This window comes from Solanum verrucosum, unplaced genomic scaffold (genome assembly GCF_900185275.1).
Source record: "Solanum verrucosum unplaced genomic scaffold, falcon-dt-bn FXZP01000051.1, whole genome shotgun sequence".
In the NCBI taxonomy this organism is placed as follows: domain Eukaryota; kingdom Viridiplantae; phylum Streptophyta; class Magnoliopsida; order Solanales; family Solanaceae; genus Solanum; species Solanum verrucosum.
Genome location: NW_026020110.1, coordinates 1515548 through 1533614, shown reverse-complemented (window position 1 = coordinate 1533614; position 18067 = coordinate 1515548). Strand labels below are relative to the sequence as shown.

At 34.0% G+C, this 18067-nt stretch overlaps 2 protein-coding genes across 2 annotated transcripts in view; both read left to right on the top strand.

Annotated features, from left to right (window-relative positions):
- Positions 1-18067, top strand: part of LOC125825309 (protein phosphatase 2C and cyclic nucleotide-binding/kinase domain-containing protein) — a 532052-nt gene that overhangs the window by 423798 nt on the left and 90187 nt on the right. The window lies entirely within an intron of this gene.
- Positions 1729-3278, top strand: LOC125825319 (uncharacterized). Its single transcript, XM_049504663.1, has 4 exons — positions 1729-1818; positions 1893-2000; positions 2284-2473; positions 3229-3278. The coding sequence occupies exons 1-4, from the start codon at positions 1729-1731 to the stop codon at positions 3276-3278; spliced, it is 438 nt and encodes a 145-aa protein (XP_049360620.1).

Sequence of the window (18067 nt, the reverse complement as noted above, 5' to 3'; positions counted from 1 at the left end):
GATTTATGCAGTTTTACTGATAAAAAATGTGATTTGTAAGATCTTTGTGATTATTTGTTCAGATTTGAATAGTCATGAGTCAATAAGAGCCTTCAAAAAAAAGAAAACAAAAAAGCAAAAAAGAACTTCGCTAAATCTAGATCGTTATCATTCTTGGAAAATAAAAAACGACGGTTATTTACAACAAAGCTATAGAGTTAGAGAAAGGACATCTTCTAAAATTAATTGAAGAACAACAACCAGTAGCACCACAATCTGAAGCAAATGGACAATCTGAAGCAAATAGACAATATGTAGATGAGCAACCTCCAGAGGAGCAGCCTCTAAAGGAGCAAGTGCAAATGATTTCTACCATTCCTCCAACAAATGAACAATCTGAAGAACAAGGTAACATATATGCTTAGAAACTTATTGCATTCATCCATGATTTCTAATTTCTTGTATTTTCTTATTGTTGAAGGCCTTCCCACTCAAAATACAAGAGGCAGAACACAAATGCATAATGTACATAGCCGACGCGAGCGTAAATTGATCACACTAAATAGGTTAAATCAACTTGTTGGTCCTACTGATGAAGTTGTAACAGAGTTAAGTAGCTTCCTAGGCACATTGGCAAGAACTGCGACACTTTGCCCATTTGATATATTTGATTGGAGGAACATGGACACCAAAAAGGATTTATGGGATTACACCAAGGTCTGAAATTTTCAATATTTAAATATTTGTAAAGTGTTTTGCATCTGTTTGTTAACTGAATGACATGAAAGTGTAGGAGAAATACATTATTCCTGAAGTTGTGAAAGGTTGGACTTTGGTAACAATTCGAGAAGCTTGGAAAAGGCACAGAACTGATTTGAAGATCAATTATTACGACCCGTACAACAATGATGAAATTCAAATGGCCAAAAAGCCCAGTCATATTCCAAAATGTCAGTTTAGAGAGCTCCTCAAATATTGAAAGTCTGAGAAATTCAAGGTAAAATGTATTTCAGAGTCTCAAGTTGACAATTTTTTTATTTTTCTATTCTCTTCTGTGTAGTGTAGTTTCTTTTGCCAGGGTGGTGATTGGTCTGATTTTTTTTGTTTTAAATTGCTAGTTGATATCTTAAAAGTTTCTTCAAACAACTTGTTCTTCAGGCTATACTCAGGGTTGAAACATACTTAGATAACTCAATCACTTTATCTTTTATTGAAGCCATAAGCGATTCACATATAAGTAGAGAGATGATATGTATGGATCAGTATGTATCCTCCACTCTCAGATGATGTTCCATTGAGTGGTAGTGATGATATGTCTAGCTCATTGTTAAGTGAAAAAGAATAACCAGATGTATCACCTAAGTAAATTTCTTGTTCATTATCAATTACTAAGAATGAGAGACTGAATTTTTAGTCTTCCAATAAGATACATTCTATAAACAAGAAGCAACTTGAATGGAGGACCACCAGAAATGCATTTGTGCAGACTTTTAGTTAGAGTCTAAACATGTATCTTTAAATTAAGTTACAATGACTTGTTTGGACGTAGGAGCATTCTAATACAAGTGTGAGTAATTGGCCAGTATGGAGGCATGAACTATATATTTTTACTACTGTTTGTTACATTGGGATAAATCTAAATTTTACCTTTTGATATTAGTTAGAAAATAAGGAGCATTGACCTTTTATAGTACATGATGTAGCACCATTGCTTTTGATTTACATTATTCATTTATTTATTTGCAGAAAATGTCTGAAACAAATACTAAGAATCGAAAAATGCTGACGAATCCACACACCGCAGGCAAAAAGAGTTTTTCTTTAATCTGTAACAAATTGGTGCATTCTATTATTTATTAATGATTCTTAACCGTTATTTAAGAAATTTTTTATATTTATTTTTGTTTGACTAGGAAAATGAAACGGAAACTGTATCAACTAAGGAGATCTTCGTGGTCACAAGAACAAGGAAACCTGGGCGTTTATACAAGACCTCAAATGAAAACACAAATAGTAAAATTGTATGACTGTTGTTTATTTACAAGTTTTTATTGAGATCAAATATGTGTTCTAAATTTTAATTTACATGACTACTTATTGGATATGCTTTGTTAGGCTGAAATGGAGGAAATTGAAACACAAATGGACACAAACGATCAGTCTGTTGATGCATTTTCAGCCGTCATTGGTCCTGAACATCCAGGATGTCTAAGACTATATGGAGTGGGGGTTACAAAGACGACATTGAAAAGAAAAGCTGGAAATTCTGAACAACCTTTAAATGTCACAAATGATGTAGTGCAGCAAATGCAAGAAAGAATTCAAAAGATGGAGAAACAAATGGAGGAACAAAAGAAAACTGTGCGACAAGAAGTTTTTACGGATGTAATTTCACAACTTCAGCATGCGGGTTTAATTGATCGTAATATACTAGCAACATTGTCCATTCCTTCTCCAAGAGAAACTTGTAATTTTGCACAAGCGGCTGATCAAGGTTAGTGTCGCTAATTTTCTTATTCAATTTCTTCCTCTTCTTCTTCTTCTTCTTATTCTTGTTTGTCGTTATCGTTCATTAAAAGTGAGCTTAAGTACTCTATTTTCTTTCAGATTTACAATGTTGAGTTACAAGAAAATGATGTGAAATTTATTACTATTTAGTAGGATATAAGGAAATAATGAACTGATTCTATGAATTTGATCTTTGTGAAACTTGATGGAAGAAAATTGAGATTTATGCAATAATGATTTGAGTGTATTATTCAATTTTTTTTTATGTATTTGAGGTATTGATCATACGTTTGACAACCCTAAATGTAGGCTCTTGTTGGTTAAGTATTTTATGATTTTAGTGGTTCTTTATTGCTTCTTCACCTAGGAGTGCTCTCCGCGGATGGTAGAATGTCTTCTGGCAGTTACCTATTGTAAGTTTTGCACCTTGTAGAAACTATTTGTCATGCTATTTCCTTCAAGAAATAGTTTAATTGGTTGAGAACAATTCTGCTAGTATGGTTGAGTACAATTCTGCTAGAATGGTTGAGCTTAATTGGTTGTGCTTTATTTAGTGTGTGGCTGAAACATTGTTGATCAATTTGACTAAATTATGTGTCTTGTTTGTTAAGTAAGTCTTGGTTGTTCAAATGGCAATCAACAAAGGCACAACCATTGTGAATGCATGACTTTTAACTTTCACATCTTTCACTATCATAACTTAATGTAAACATTGCTAAATTATTTTGTATTTTATTGTAGGTGATGAAATTGAAGAAGGAGATGAAAGCAGTATTAAAGACTTGACATAGGAGCTGACTGGATTGATGTTAATTAACTTTAATCATCTATGTTCTACAAATCTTTTTATTTTGATGAAGATTGAAAATTGTGGTGTGTTTCACCATTTTTGAATAGTCAAATAATATTTGTATTTTGCTATTATATGTTGATATTACTATCTTGGATTGAAATCTTGGTAATGAAGAGTTCATTTTTGTGATCAAATAGTGTATTTTATGTTCTATGGTAATATTGGTGTAGTAGCTTTGTAATATTAGTGGCAGTAGATCAATAGTTACTGTTGTAAATGCCTAATAATAAATGTAGCAAAAGCCTAATAGTAACTATTGCAATAAGAAAAGAATTGGTGCATTACCCTATAATAACTGTAGCAATAGCCATGAAGTAATAGTCATAGCAGCTTAGAACTGTTGCATTCTCAAATAAAAACCGTGGTAATTGACTGAAATGGTTGTTGATTAAAAAGAGAAAATTGTAGCCATAGCATTTAAATAATCGTTGCATAAATGTCTAATGCGATGGTTAATAATTGTCCCAATAGAGAACTAATCATGGTGTAATACTTAAGGTGTAAACCGACGCAATAGGGGTTCCTATTGCCACAGTTATATAAACCGTCGGACAAAACCGTGGCTATAGAGCTACTACTACGCGATCTGTTGTAGAGGTTGCCTAAACCTTAGCATTAGAGCTAATGCAACGGTATAGTAGCCTATTGCAATGGTAACTCAACTGTTGTTGTATATCAAATTTCTAGTAGTGGAACCTAATTCATGATATCTCCAATCACATAGATCAGGTTACCATCATTGTCGATTTTTTCAAGTTGACAAAAATCTCATGATTCCCCTCGATGTTCTAGACATCACTCTCCATTGCAAAGGTATAGTGAGGGGATTGACCAAATTCATTTCTAACTTCACATAATCTATGGAAATTAGTCCATCTCTTAGCGTATGTTGTATCATGTTATGTCTCAAATGTATATATTTATTTTTCCCATTGAAAGATTTATTATTTGCTATAACTATCGTTGCTTGGAAATTACAATGTATAGATACAGAAGATGTTGGTTTTATTTCAATTGGAATATTTGCTAAGAAGTTTCTCAACTATTCATCCTCATTAACATCCAACTCTAATGCAACAAATTTAGATTTCATAGTTGATCTAGCAATTATGGTCTATTTAGCTTATTTTCATGTTATGGCACCCCACCAAGGATAAATACATAACCATAAGTGGATTTTGTCTCATCTGAATCAGAGATTTAGTTAGTGTCATTGTATCCTTCCAGTATAGTGGAAAATCCACTATAATTAATACCATAATTCATGATACCTCTCAAATATTTCAAAAGCCTTATCAATGCATTTCAATGATCATTATTAGGATTATGAATATATCTACTCAATCTACACAACATAAGATATATTAGGTCTAGTAAAATTCAAAAAATGTATTAGACTACCAATTATTTGAGCATATTTATTTTGAGAAATAGCTGCTCCAAAATTCTTTTTCAATTGACTATTAGTATAAAAAGGAGTGTTTACATGTATGTCATCATCAAAAGTACACCCTAGACATGCTATGGTGTATAAGACCCCAAGGGCTTCTACACAAGATATTTGATATACATTTACACAATATAATAGAAATAAGAAAAGTCATATCAAAGTAAAACATTTGACATATGTCACGATCCGAGTTTACACCCTAGACGTGGTCGGCACTCGAGAACCCTCATCCTGGCTGACTACAAGCGAAAGACTAACTCAAGCATACAAAAGCTTAAAACTGAATTAAATTCGATAAACTCAAATACTCAACTTTAGAATAATCTGAACAATACTCAATAGATAATTCAAAGTTTGTAAAAACCCCTCAAAGAAGATATATACTGAAAACTACTCAACTTTGTCTATCTATGAAGCATCTACTATTATAGAAGGATATTGAGACAAGACCCACGACATCTCAAAACTACTAAAACTGTAAGATAAAGGTGAAGTCCTCCGGAATATAAGAAGGCTCACCAAAGCTGACTGGAACTGCAAGTGGTATCAACAAAGCTTCTGTACCTGAATACCTGTATCGACATCATAAAAGATGCAAGCCAAATGGCAACAGTACATAGAATGTACGAGCATGTAAGGGAAATTCTAAAGCATAAACATAAGCTTGAACTGATGGAAAAGAAACATATTTACCTCTTCTCAACTCACTCAACTCAACTCAACTCAAAGAAACATAGTTCAACTCAACTAGTATAAAATAGGGTTCAACTCAATAATAAGATGCTCAATTCAGTGAAACATAGTTCAAATCAACTCAGAGAAATAGGGCTCAACTCAATAATAAGATACTCAACTCTGTGAAAGATAGTTCAACTCAACTCAGAGAAATAAGACTCAACTCAATAATAAGATACTCAACACAGTGAAACATAGTTCAACTCAACTCTGAGAAATAAGACTCGACTCAATAATAATATACTCAACTTTGTGAAACATAGTTCAACTCAACTCAGAGAAATATGGCTCAACTCAATAATCAGATACTCAACTCTGTGAAACATAGTTCAACTCAGCTCAGAGAAATAGGGCTCAACTCAATAATAATATACTCGACTCTGGATACTCAAGGATAAATCAACAATAAACGATGCATTATATGGAAAGCTATAAAACAATATATAGCAACTCAATTGTATGTAAAAATACAATAATAACTCATTTGTATGTAAAATAAATACAATATAAACTCTGTATATGAGATTCTCTAACTGACATCCATCACTATGATTTATGTGATGATATAACATCTTGCCCATGCTGCCAGAACTGTCATATACCTTGCTGGGGTATAGAACTCCTCAACTAAGTGGATCCACTAGTCTATGCTTAAAAATCAATAAGGAATTATCTAAAAATTATGACCTTTTCTACCCACGTTGGGTACATGGTCTGTGGGGGCTGTGAGTTGTTTGAACTTTCCCCCATATCGGTGCTCAATACTACTCCCAAAAATATACTTAGCTCATATGTTTTTTTTAAAATAACATTTCCTCTTCCTCAACTTTGAGATTATTACTCAAAAGGTTTCTCTTAAAAGAGATAGTACTCAAAACTCCTCATGAACTCTTTTGGAAATCAATGTTTCCTTTCATCTTACATGTAAAAACATTTAGTCTTGGAAATACTTAGTTCCCATATATCATTTTAAAAAATGAAACTTGACTCTACTCGTCCTCATACTCATTTACTCAAGCCTTTAAACAAATTATAAATAATTTTCCGGGGTGTTACATTATCTCTCCCTTGGGATCATTCATCCTCGAATGACGGCTGGACTGGGTATGGAATGGGGTTACTCTCACTATCTCTTCTGACTCGTGAACTTGCCTACTAACACATGATGGACTGATTCGTACCAAGTGCTGGGTCCTTCTATAGCACCTAAATCAAGAACGATGATGTTGTGAACATAGTCACTCTTTCTCTGAAGTTACCTTATCTGGAACAAAGAAAGTCTAGGCATGAAGTAAGACTAGGAATACTATGCCTCATTGGCTTCAACTCATAGCTCCCACGAGGGTACATGACTCATCTTACCAAAGTCTGAGTCTAATGACACGCTCCTACTATAGTCAAGCTTAACCCAAATCCTAAGGTTTGGGTTCTATACCTCTTTATAGGGAATCTCATCCAAAGAATATTACTCTTTACCACCACATTTAATCAACAATGGGCTCATATCGGGAACCACCTAATGTTTAACAACACCACAATCAAGCTTAATATTCTAACAACTCCATGGACTCCTACTAACCAGCTCCTTAAGAAGTTCTCATTCCATCATCATCTCTGCCATACCAACTAGAATTTCCCACATTACTACTCAAAACCAACTAATGGATCTCATTTAACTATTTCTCATAGTAAAACCTCATCCTCTTCTTCCTCATTATTTACAACCTTAGATGGAATTATCACACCATCATTATCACGATAAACACATTAACCTTCTTCTTCTAACATCACTCCATTACTACAAGGACCTCTGAAAAGATATCTCCCATATTCTTTTGAACTTATTACTATCTTATTCTCAACACTTGACTTGATTTCTCATCCCATCATCTCCCCTTTAGGTCTAAAGCTGACACATGAAAGCTATGGACCTATTTAATCATCTCTAAACTAGTTTACTTCCCCTTTTCACAACTTAAGTACTATTTACCAACTTATTATACCTCATTACTTAATCAGTTTTATAACCTTCTGAACATCATGACCCTCTCGAAAAAATATAAGTCTAGCTTAGATCTATCACTTCATGAATACTTTGTTATCTTATTTAACACATGTATTTAGTCTCCTCTAACACGATGACACATCGACATCAACTCTATTTTGGTTAAAATATACTCTATCTCATCATGACTAGTAACTATTCCTCTTCCTTCTAACAAGAACTCTCCACAACAATATTATTCCTTATTTGACTCATAAATTAACTCATCACTTATAACTGACTGGGTGCATGATTTCAATAACATTATCTTTCCCATCACTATCTCATTTCCTTAGATTATTGAACCTCTGCATACTTTTCTATTGACTTAAGGGGCACTCCTTATTACTACTGCTCATAACCTCGTAATTCGTACTAAATTTTAGGGCAAAAATATTACCCAAGAATTAAGCATACTTTCGAATAAGGATCTCAGCTAAAAAGGGCTTCGAGAAGAGAGTACAACTCGCTTTTAGCTCAAATGCTCGATTCATGAATATGAGTGCATTTTTCTCGAACTCAATACTTAACTCACTCACAGGCTTCTCTCAAGCCCCTCTGCAGTCTCATGACTTCCTCAAGAATAACTCATCCATAAGGATCTTGGGCTTTACTCTTCAACCAACTTTAGTATGAGGGGTAGTATAATGGATAAGAGAACGCACGAGTTAGAATAAATCTCTATGACATAGCTCTACTACACGATTAAGAGTATGAAAGAAGAGAAACTTTTCTTAAATGTCTGTAGTCCCTCGTTTATAGAAATGGGGCCCTCACAACCATAAACAAGACCCTACTGACACGGCTTAATAGACACCTTAGGACACTTAAACTATGTGCTCTGATACCAACTTAGTCACGACCCGAGTCTACACCCTGGACGTGGCTGATACTCGAGAACCCTCATCTTAGCTGACTGACTACAAGCGGAAGACTAAGTCAAGCATACAAAAGCTTAAAACTGAATTAAATTCGATAAGCTCAAATACTCAACTTTAGAATAATATGAACAATACTAAATAGATAACTCAAAGTTTGTAAAAACAACTCAAAGAAAATACATACTGAAAACTAGTCAACTTTGTCTATCTATGAAGCCCCTACTATTACAGAAGGATATCGGGATAAGACCCACGACATCTCAAAACTACTAACTGTAAGATAAAGGTGAAGTCCTCCAGAATATAAGAAGGCTCACCAAAGCTTACTAGAATTGCAAGTGGTATCAATGAAGTTTCTGTTGATGACCCTGAATACCTGTATCTACATCATAAAAGATACAGGCCAAATGGCGTCAGTACATGGAAAGTAAGAGCATGTAAGGGAAATTCTAAAGCATAAACATAAGCTTGAACTGATGGAAAAGAAACATACTTACTCTTCTCAACTCAACTCAACTCAAAGAAACACAGTTCAACTCAACTCAGAGAAAATTGGGCTCAACTCAATAATAAGATACTCAACTCAGTGAAACATAGTTCAACTCAACTTAGAGAAAAAGGGCCCAACTCAATAATATGATACTCAACTCTGTGAAACATAGTTCAACTCAACTCAGAGAAATAGGGCTCAACTCAATAATAAAATACTCAACTCAAAGAAATAAGGCTCAACTCAATAATAAGAAACTCAACTCTGTGAAAAATATAGTTCAATTCAACTCAGAGAAATAGGGCTCAACTCAATAATAAGATACTGAACTATGTGAAACATATTTCAACTCAACTCAGAGAAATAGGGCTCAACTCAATAATAAGATACTCGACTCTAGATACTCAAGGATAAAGAAACAATAAAAGATACATTATATGGAAAGTTGTAAAACAATAGATATCAACTCAATTGTTTGTAAAAATACAATAATAACTCATTTGTATGTAAATATACAATATAAATTCAATTTGGGAGATTCTCTAATTGACAACCATCACTATGAGCAATGTGATGATACAACGTCTTGCTCACGCTGCCAAAACTGTCTTATACCTTGCTGGGGTATAGAACTCCTCAACTAAGTAGATCTACTAGTCTATGCTTAAAAACAATAAGGAATCATCTAAAAAGTATGACCCTTTCTACCCACGTTGGCTAAAAGGTTTATAGGGGTTGTAAGTTGTTTGAACTCTCCCCCATATCGGTGCTCAATACTACTCCCAAAAATATACTTAGCTCATATGTTTTTTTTAAAAACATTTCCTCTTCCTCAACCTTGAGATTATTACTCAAAAGGTTTCTCTTAAAAGAGATAGTACTCAAAACTCCTCATGAACTCTTTTGGAAATCGGTGTTTCCTCTCATCTTAAATGTAAAAACATTTACTCTTGGGAATACTTAGTTCTCATATATCATTTTAAAAAATGAAACTTGACTCTACTCGTCCTCATACTCATTTACTCAAGCCTTTAAACAAATTATAAATAATTGTAAAAGACTTCTCAAAATAGGGTGAATTATGGATGTGAACGACTCAATTCAAGGTTTTCAATAACCATACATAGAAGTCAATACTCAGAATCAACAACTCTAGAACTCAAGGACTCAATGATACTACTCATCTCAAGAATGCTCAACTCAGAGGGTTCATGTGAAATTATGGGCATGAACAACTCAACTCAAGGACCTTCATGGGTAACATGTAGTAGTCCCATAATTAGGAATATCATCTCAAAAGGATTAGGAACTCAATACTCAAGACTTAGAACTTGAAGACACTAGTCCTCTCAAAGATACTCAAATTGTGGAGTTCATGCGAAATTTATGGGCATAAACGACTCGACTCAAGGATATCAATGAGATTGAAGACTCGTGAATACATTCTCATACTCACTTACTCGAGTCTTTAGAAGACTCCTCGAAAAGACTCAAATGGACTTTCTCAAAATAACTCGAAAGAACTCTCAAGACTTAACTTTTAACTCTACCTTGAATTTGAATTATGAATTCAAGGTTATGATTCATGTTTTGAATTATTTCTAGATATTTAGAAGTAGTTTAGAGTAGTTAGAATTGATAGGGAGTAAAGGTACCCTTTGAAAGAACTCAGACAGGCCAAACGACGGAGAAGGGATGGGGGTAGGCGACCCTGGCGTACTGAGTGGTGCAGGGCGCCAGCCCCTGACCTACAGAGCAGCTCTGATGGCGCATTGGTGGGGCAGCGTGCCAGCCCTTTCCCAGATTTCCCCGATGAATTTCTTTCTCGTTTTCTGATCCTAGTTCGCCTAGAATCGAATAGTTTCTTCCCCCACTCATTTAGATTTGAATACCCAACATAAGTACACTATAATCTACTCAAAACAATCCTAAAATTACTAACATTCATCTCAAGAACTCATCAAAACCCCAACAATCAAGATTACGAATGAAATTCCAAGAAAACTCATCAAGAACTCATTAACAACTCAAATTTATCAATGTTTATGGATGGATTCGAATATGTAAATCATGATTGGCGTGTGGGTGAACGAACCCAACACTATGAAAGCTTACATACCTCTAAGAACTAGGTTCTTGGTGAAATCTTGAATTTCTTGAACGAACGCTTGAGACCTTGAACCTTTCTCTTCTTGAATCTTTTCTCTAAAACCTTAAATGCTTTGGGGATGAATGAAACTGATTCAAATTAGTTTAGACCCTTAATTGGGTGTAATTCAAGTTTAGACTAAGTGGGGGTAAGGAAAAGATTAAAATACGCCTCCTTAGTTTAGATGGAAAGGCCCTATCTAGAGAGGCTGCACTCAAATGGTCATATCTCCCTCATCTGAGATCAAATTTTAGCAAACTCGGTGGCGTTGGAAAGAGGACTCATAGATCTTTCATTTGATATTGTATGGGTCTCCTAACTCATTTTATGCTAAATGTTATTGTCGTTTGAAGTTGACCCAAAACATAGAAAAACTTAGGAATGACTTGAATGAATTCTCTTTCGTTCTTTTTGGAACTCAAGGTGCTACATCTAATGGTCTTAACACTTAAGAAAAATTTAAATTCCTTGGTAAAATCTTACTCACAATGAAGAATGGTTCAAGTCTTAGCTCAAAAAATTTCTGGGGTGTTACAACATATAAGCAGAATTCTAACATAGTCTTGACAAGCCATCTACTACATCTAAGAAGTGATTTGGAATTAACTCGTGCACCATGTACAATGTCTAAAAACTAAAACATAATGACAATGAAGTAAAGGTAACATGTTCCTCAGAATATGAGGACTCACCAACTCTTGAACTTCGAATGGTCGAGCCAACTAGCCATGGACGGGAGGAGGGAGATTGTCAGACCCTACATTAGTGAAACAATGTAGGCACAAGTATGCATTAGTACATGGAATATACTAAGTATGAGGGAAATGCAATAAAATATGAAACATGATAATAAGAGGACATAATCGAAAACATGATATGCATGACCAAGCTAAGCATAGTAAAATCATTTAAGAAGAATCGTAAATCATGAACATGGTCAAAGAATCTTAAATTCATATGGAAAGCTTCGTAAAATATTTGTAAGTAACTTACTTCATTTTGTTGGATATTAGTTTTAACCGACAATAGATCATGCAAGTCATAACATAAATTCCGATGTAACCCCCACATCGAGAAGGGATAGTCTACTTTCCAAGGTAGAACTTCGTATCATATCATGTGCTATATGTAAATCCACTAGCTAGGACATTTAAGACAAACCTACGGGGGCACGTAGTTTGGAACTAGAGGTGTCTACTAGATACTACCCTATTTGAGCCTCCACCTCAAAGTTTTCTCAGTGCTAAGTTAAATCCCAACGGAATATTTATTTTCATAAAGTTATCATCATACATGAAAAAACATAATTCAAATACTAATCCAAGATTAAACATCATAGAGTAGTTCATTAAATCTTGAATTAAGTCTAAGTGAGAAAACCTTTCACCAAGTCATGATCCCTTCATATGTGAGAAAATTCTTTCATTATTTCATTGATGCTCATCTTAAAGCAACCTATATCATAAAACCTTTATTTTCATAAATCATGCATAACTTCATAAAACATCATTCATAGATTCAAGCTTCTTTATAAATTCATGTAAATTAGGGTTCATAGTCAAAATCATGATCAATGCATGTGATCATATGGAATTGATTGGAAAACATGTAACTGAATCTAAATAATTATAATATGATCAAAATCAAACAATTTAGAATCCATGCAAATAGAATCCATGAGGAATTGTATGAAAACCTAACCCATTTAAGGAAATTGAATTAGAGAATTGGAGAATCTTTGGGGACTTAATGGGTGAATGGAAGTCATTGATGAACTCCCTACATATCTTGAGGATCAATCCCACAAGCAATGGTGGAAAAGAGACTTGACTTGAAAACCCTAACTTCTTCTTCTTCTTGACCTTGGGAGATAATTGGAGGGGATGAACTTGGATGGATTTAGGGAATTTGCGGGAATGAAAAGAGTTGGGGAAATTATAAGAGTAGAATGGTAGTTATAGGACTTCGAATTAGGGTTAGAACGACATAGTATAGGCATTAAATGCATAGGAAAAGATCCAAATGCACTTAGGAAAAAACTGTCGGACAGTCCTACAGTTCGTAGAACTTTCTACTGCCTGTACTGGTCAATCGTAAAACCAACTTTAGAAATCCAACTTTCACCTCACTACCAATGAGATCTTTCTACAGTCCGTTGAAATTCCTACAGTCCATAGTCCCCTTTCATATAAATCAATATTTAACCAAAAATTTCACCAAGTCTGAACCCTTTCTACGAAAATCATCCTACGACCTGTAGACCAAACGACGACCCTTCAATTCTTTCTGTGGAACTGAGGTCCTAAATCAAATCTCTTATTTCCTTCTATGAAAGCCATCTACGGCTCATCAACGTTCCTACGATTTGTCCCATTCATTCGTAGGTCAAACTTCAGAAACTAAATTTTCTAAAAACTCAGTTCTGGGTTCTACGATTCACTTCCTACGACCCGTATGACTTCTTACGGTCCATAGGTTGGACTCGTAGACCATTATTTCCAAGAAATGCTCTGCAGTTTTCTTTCATTTTTAAGTGTTTCAACTTTCGAGGTATTACAATATCTCCCGCTTGGAAACATTCTTCCTTGAATAGGACTCATCTCGCATGAATAGAGTAGGATAGAAACTAAAAACCCAATATGAATGCAATTTTTCATCAAAATGCTCATAAAACATGGAGAATCACTCCAAGGTAAATCATAACATAAAAAATAAAGTTTTCATGAACACGCATGCATATGGAAACATGAAAATGACTAAAATGCATGAATCAGAAAGAATGAACAATGAGGAACTAATACCACAAGTTAGAGTAGGAGCGTAAGGAAATAGATGAGGATACCAGGATATCATATCGGCTTCGGCCTCCCAAGTAGCACCCTCAAATAATTGATTCCTCCAAAGGACCTTTACATAACCAACTTCTTTATTTCTCAACTTCCGAACTTGTCGGTCTAAAATATCAACCAGAACTCTTTATAAGAAAGATTTTTCTTAACTTCCAAACCTTCTAAAGGAACAATAGATGTCAGATCTCCAACACACTTCTTCAACAAAAAGACATGGAACATTGAATGTACCGATGCTAAATCATTAGGCAACTCAAGTTCATCAGCATTTTTGTCAATACACCTCAAAATTTGATATGGGCCCACATACCAGGGATTGAGCTTCCTTTTATTTCCAAATATCATTACACCCTTCGTGAGTGAAATTTTTAAGTAGACCCAATCATCAACATCAAATTCTAGTTCTCTTCTTCTAACATCAGAATAAGACTTTTGTCGAATTTGAGCCATTTTCAACCTCTCACAAATAAGTCAAAGCTTTTTCATAGCCTCATGCACCAACTTGGGCCCTATTAACGCAACCTCGCCAACCTTAAACCAACCAATATGAGACCTACATATCCTACCATAGAGAACCTCAAATAATATCATCCCAATGTCAGAATGATAGCTATTATTATAAGCAAACTCAATCAAAGGCAAATGATCATCCCAATTACCTTTGAAATCAATCACACAAGCTCTCAAGACCTTTCTAAAATAATATCCAAAACTGGGATGTAAAGTTAGTTCTACGATCAGAGATAATGGACGACACTCCATGCAACCTTATCATCTCTTTAATATAATGCTTGGCATAATCGTCCAATGAGAATGGAGTCATAACAGGAAGGAAGTGAGATGATTTCATTATTCAGTCCACAATAAACCAAATCAAATCAAACTATCGATGAGTGAAGGGTAAACTCGTAATGAAGTCCATATTCAAAGTTTTCCATTTTCATATAGGAATATTAATTTCGTGAGCCAAACCACCCGATTTCTGATGTTCAACTTTCACTTGTTGACGATTTAGACATTTAGCCACAAATTCCAAATATCCTTCTTCATCACATTCCACCAATAGACTTGTCGATAATCACGGTATATCTTGGTAGCTCTAGGGTGAATACAATATCGAGAACTGTGAGCTTCTGTCAGACTTTGATTCTTCAACTCATCAACATTTGAAACACATAACCGACCTTGATATCGAAGGACACCATCTCCCCCTTGGAAGAAAGACTCAATGACTTTTTTCGAAAATCGATTTCTTCAAGTCAACTAATACCATATCAAGATCTTGCTTAACTTTCTCATCCGATACAAAAGATAATTCTGAACCATTATGACCAGCTACATCACCTTCGCTAGAATCAACCAACAAAACACCCAATCGAGCCAATCTATGAACATCACAAACTAACTCCTTCTTATTATCTTCAACATGAGAAACACTTCCCATTGATAGTCGACTAAGAGCATCCGCCACCACATTTGCCTTTTCGGGATGATATAGGACACTTATATTGTAATCCTTCAACAATTCAAGCCATCTCCTTTGGTGAATATTCAAATCCTTTTGAGTGAACACATATTTCAAACTCTTGTGATCGTAAAAACATCTACATGACATCATTCAAGTAATGTCTCCAACTCTTTAGAGTAAACACCGCCGCCGTTAACTTATAGTCATGAGTCGAATAATTCTTTTCATGCACTTTAAATTGCTTTGAAGCATAAGAAGTGACTTTCCCATGTTTAACACCAACCTGTTAAGCATCACAATACACCACAAGACCATCACATCCTTCTGGTAGTGTCAAAATAGGGCCCGAAGTGAGTCTATCTTTCAACTCTTAGAAACTCTTCTCACAAGCTTCCGACCATAGGAATTTCACTTTTTTTTATTCAACGTTGTCAAAGGCAAAGAAATAGAGGAAAACCCTTCCACAAACCTTCTATAATAATCGACCAAATCTAAGAAACTTTGTATATCCGAAGCGGACAAAGGTCTAGGCCAATTCTTAACTACCTCGATTTTCTTATGATCAACTTGAATACCTTCACCGGAGATAATATGGCCAAGGAAAGTAATGGACCTCAACCAAAACTCGCATTTGTTAAACTTAGCATACAACTCACGATCCTTGAGAATTTGAAACACAATCCTCAAATGCTCAACATGTTCATCCTGAATCCGTGATAAAATCAAGATATTATCAATAAACACAGTCACAAACATATCAATGTATTGCTTAAAGACCATATTCATCAAATCCATGAACACCTCTGAGGCATTAGTTAAACCAAAAGACATCACCAAAAACTCAAAATTACCGTACCACGTTCAAAAAACCATCTTCGAAAGATCACTCTCCTTCACCCTTAATTGGTGATAACCTGACCAGAGGCCAGTCTTAGAGAAGTAACTCGCTCCTTGGAATTGATCAAAAAAATCATCAAAAATTTAGGACAAAATATAATTGTATGTTGAATAAAGAATTTGATAAAAAAATTATATTACATGAAAATTATATAGGATGATTAATTTGAAAAAAGAAAGAACGGATTTATATCATGAAATAAGAAAATGAAATAGAAAAAGAAATAATAATATAATATTAAGGAGAGAGTAAAATAGAGAATTGAGTTGGAGTTGGTTATCTGAAAAAAATTATAGAGAACTCTATCTTTAGAGGGTAAAATAAAGTGTAAGGTTGGAGATGCCCTTAACGAAGGGAAATGAATCCGATCGTTTTAAGTATACCATACATACATTTGAAATTTGACGTATAGATATACAACCTTACATTTTGAAAATATATCTATATGTAAGGTTGTTCATGACTGAATCAATATTAATAATTATATATTTGAATTTTGACAACTTTCTACTATTTTTTATGGTAATATTTCCTCAAAAACCCAAAGAAATTTTTGTTATAACAATTGTGTCAGGGCTATTTAAAACTGAATCCAATCTGATTAAAAAAATGAAAATAAGTTATGGATTTATCAAAAATGAGTTATTGTTTTAGCGGTTTAGATAACAGTTTTGATTTTTTTTGTCATCACATTTTCGGTTCTTAACGATTTGAGGTTTTTTCTTAACGTGTTAGCATATCTACAAACCGATAACTAACAAGTCAAACCAATATACTTCAAAATCGGACACAACCGAACAATACACCTAAATTGTGTATTCTTTTTCATGTTCCTATATTTTGTCCACAATATTATCAAATTAAATATAAAAAAAACTATTAAACTTGACTGCATCACTTACATTTTCATTTACATATAAATAGTGAAAATAGAATAAAAAACACGAAAATGCAACAACAAAACAATTGAATAAATAATGCAGGAGGAATATTATTATTTTAATTTTAAAATGCGTCGTTTTTTTTAAAAAAAAGGAAGGCTCATGCCAGTACGAGTCTTGTAAGGTTCATTCTGACTTGAGTCTTGTAATACATACAATTTAATGTTGTCTGCCCCTCCATCTAAATGTTGTCCTTTTGGTTTCATATTCATTTTTTGTTGCCCTTTTAGAAATTTTGCTCAATTTGTTTGCCATTTTGGCTCCGGGCACATAATAATGGGCCCGTTTGGCCATGCGATACGAAATCATGAGATTAAGTTGAAGTTTTGTTTGGACATGTGATTTGAACTTTTTATGTTGTATATTTTCTCATAAACATAAAAAACCCATCAGTTGTAAAACTATTAAAATTGTCCCAATTCTTTATACAATCTTACCAAATAAACAAAAATTTATAAAATCTCATAATACACTATCACAAAGATATTCTTTAAAAAATGCAATATTTATTGATAAAGCTCTAATTCAATAAAAAAAAATTAAACATATATAAGTTGTGATGTATGAGTCTTTAATATAGTCCTCTCACATAGTACAGATGATTTTCTCACGTTGAACTTGTATTTCTCGTTCATATGACTAAGAAGACGAACCAACATTGTTACTTTGAGTCATCTGTTGGTCAATTTGATTGGTAAATAAATTTGATAAAAGATAATAAATTTGGTGAATATAAAATGGTAAGTAGAAATTTATTTGAAGTTCTAGTAAACTAGTAAACTAGTAAACATGGCCGCGCTTCAAGCGGTGCTAAAAAATATT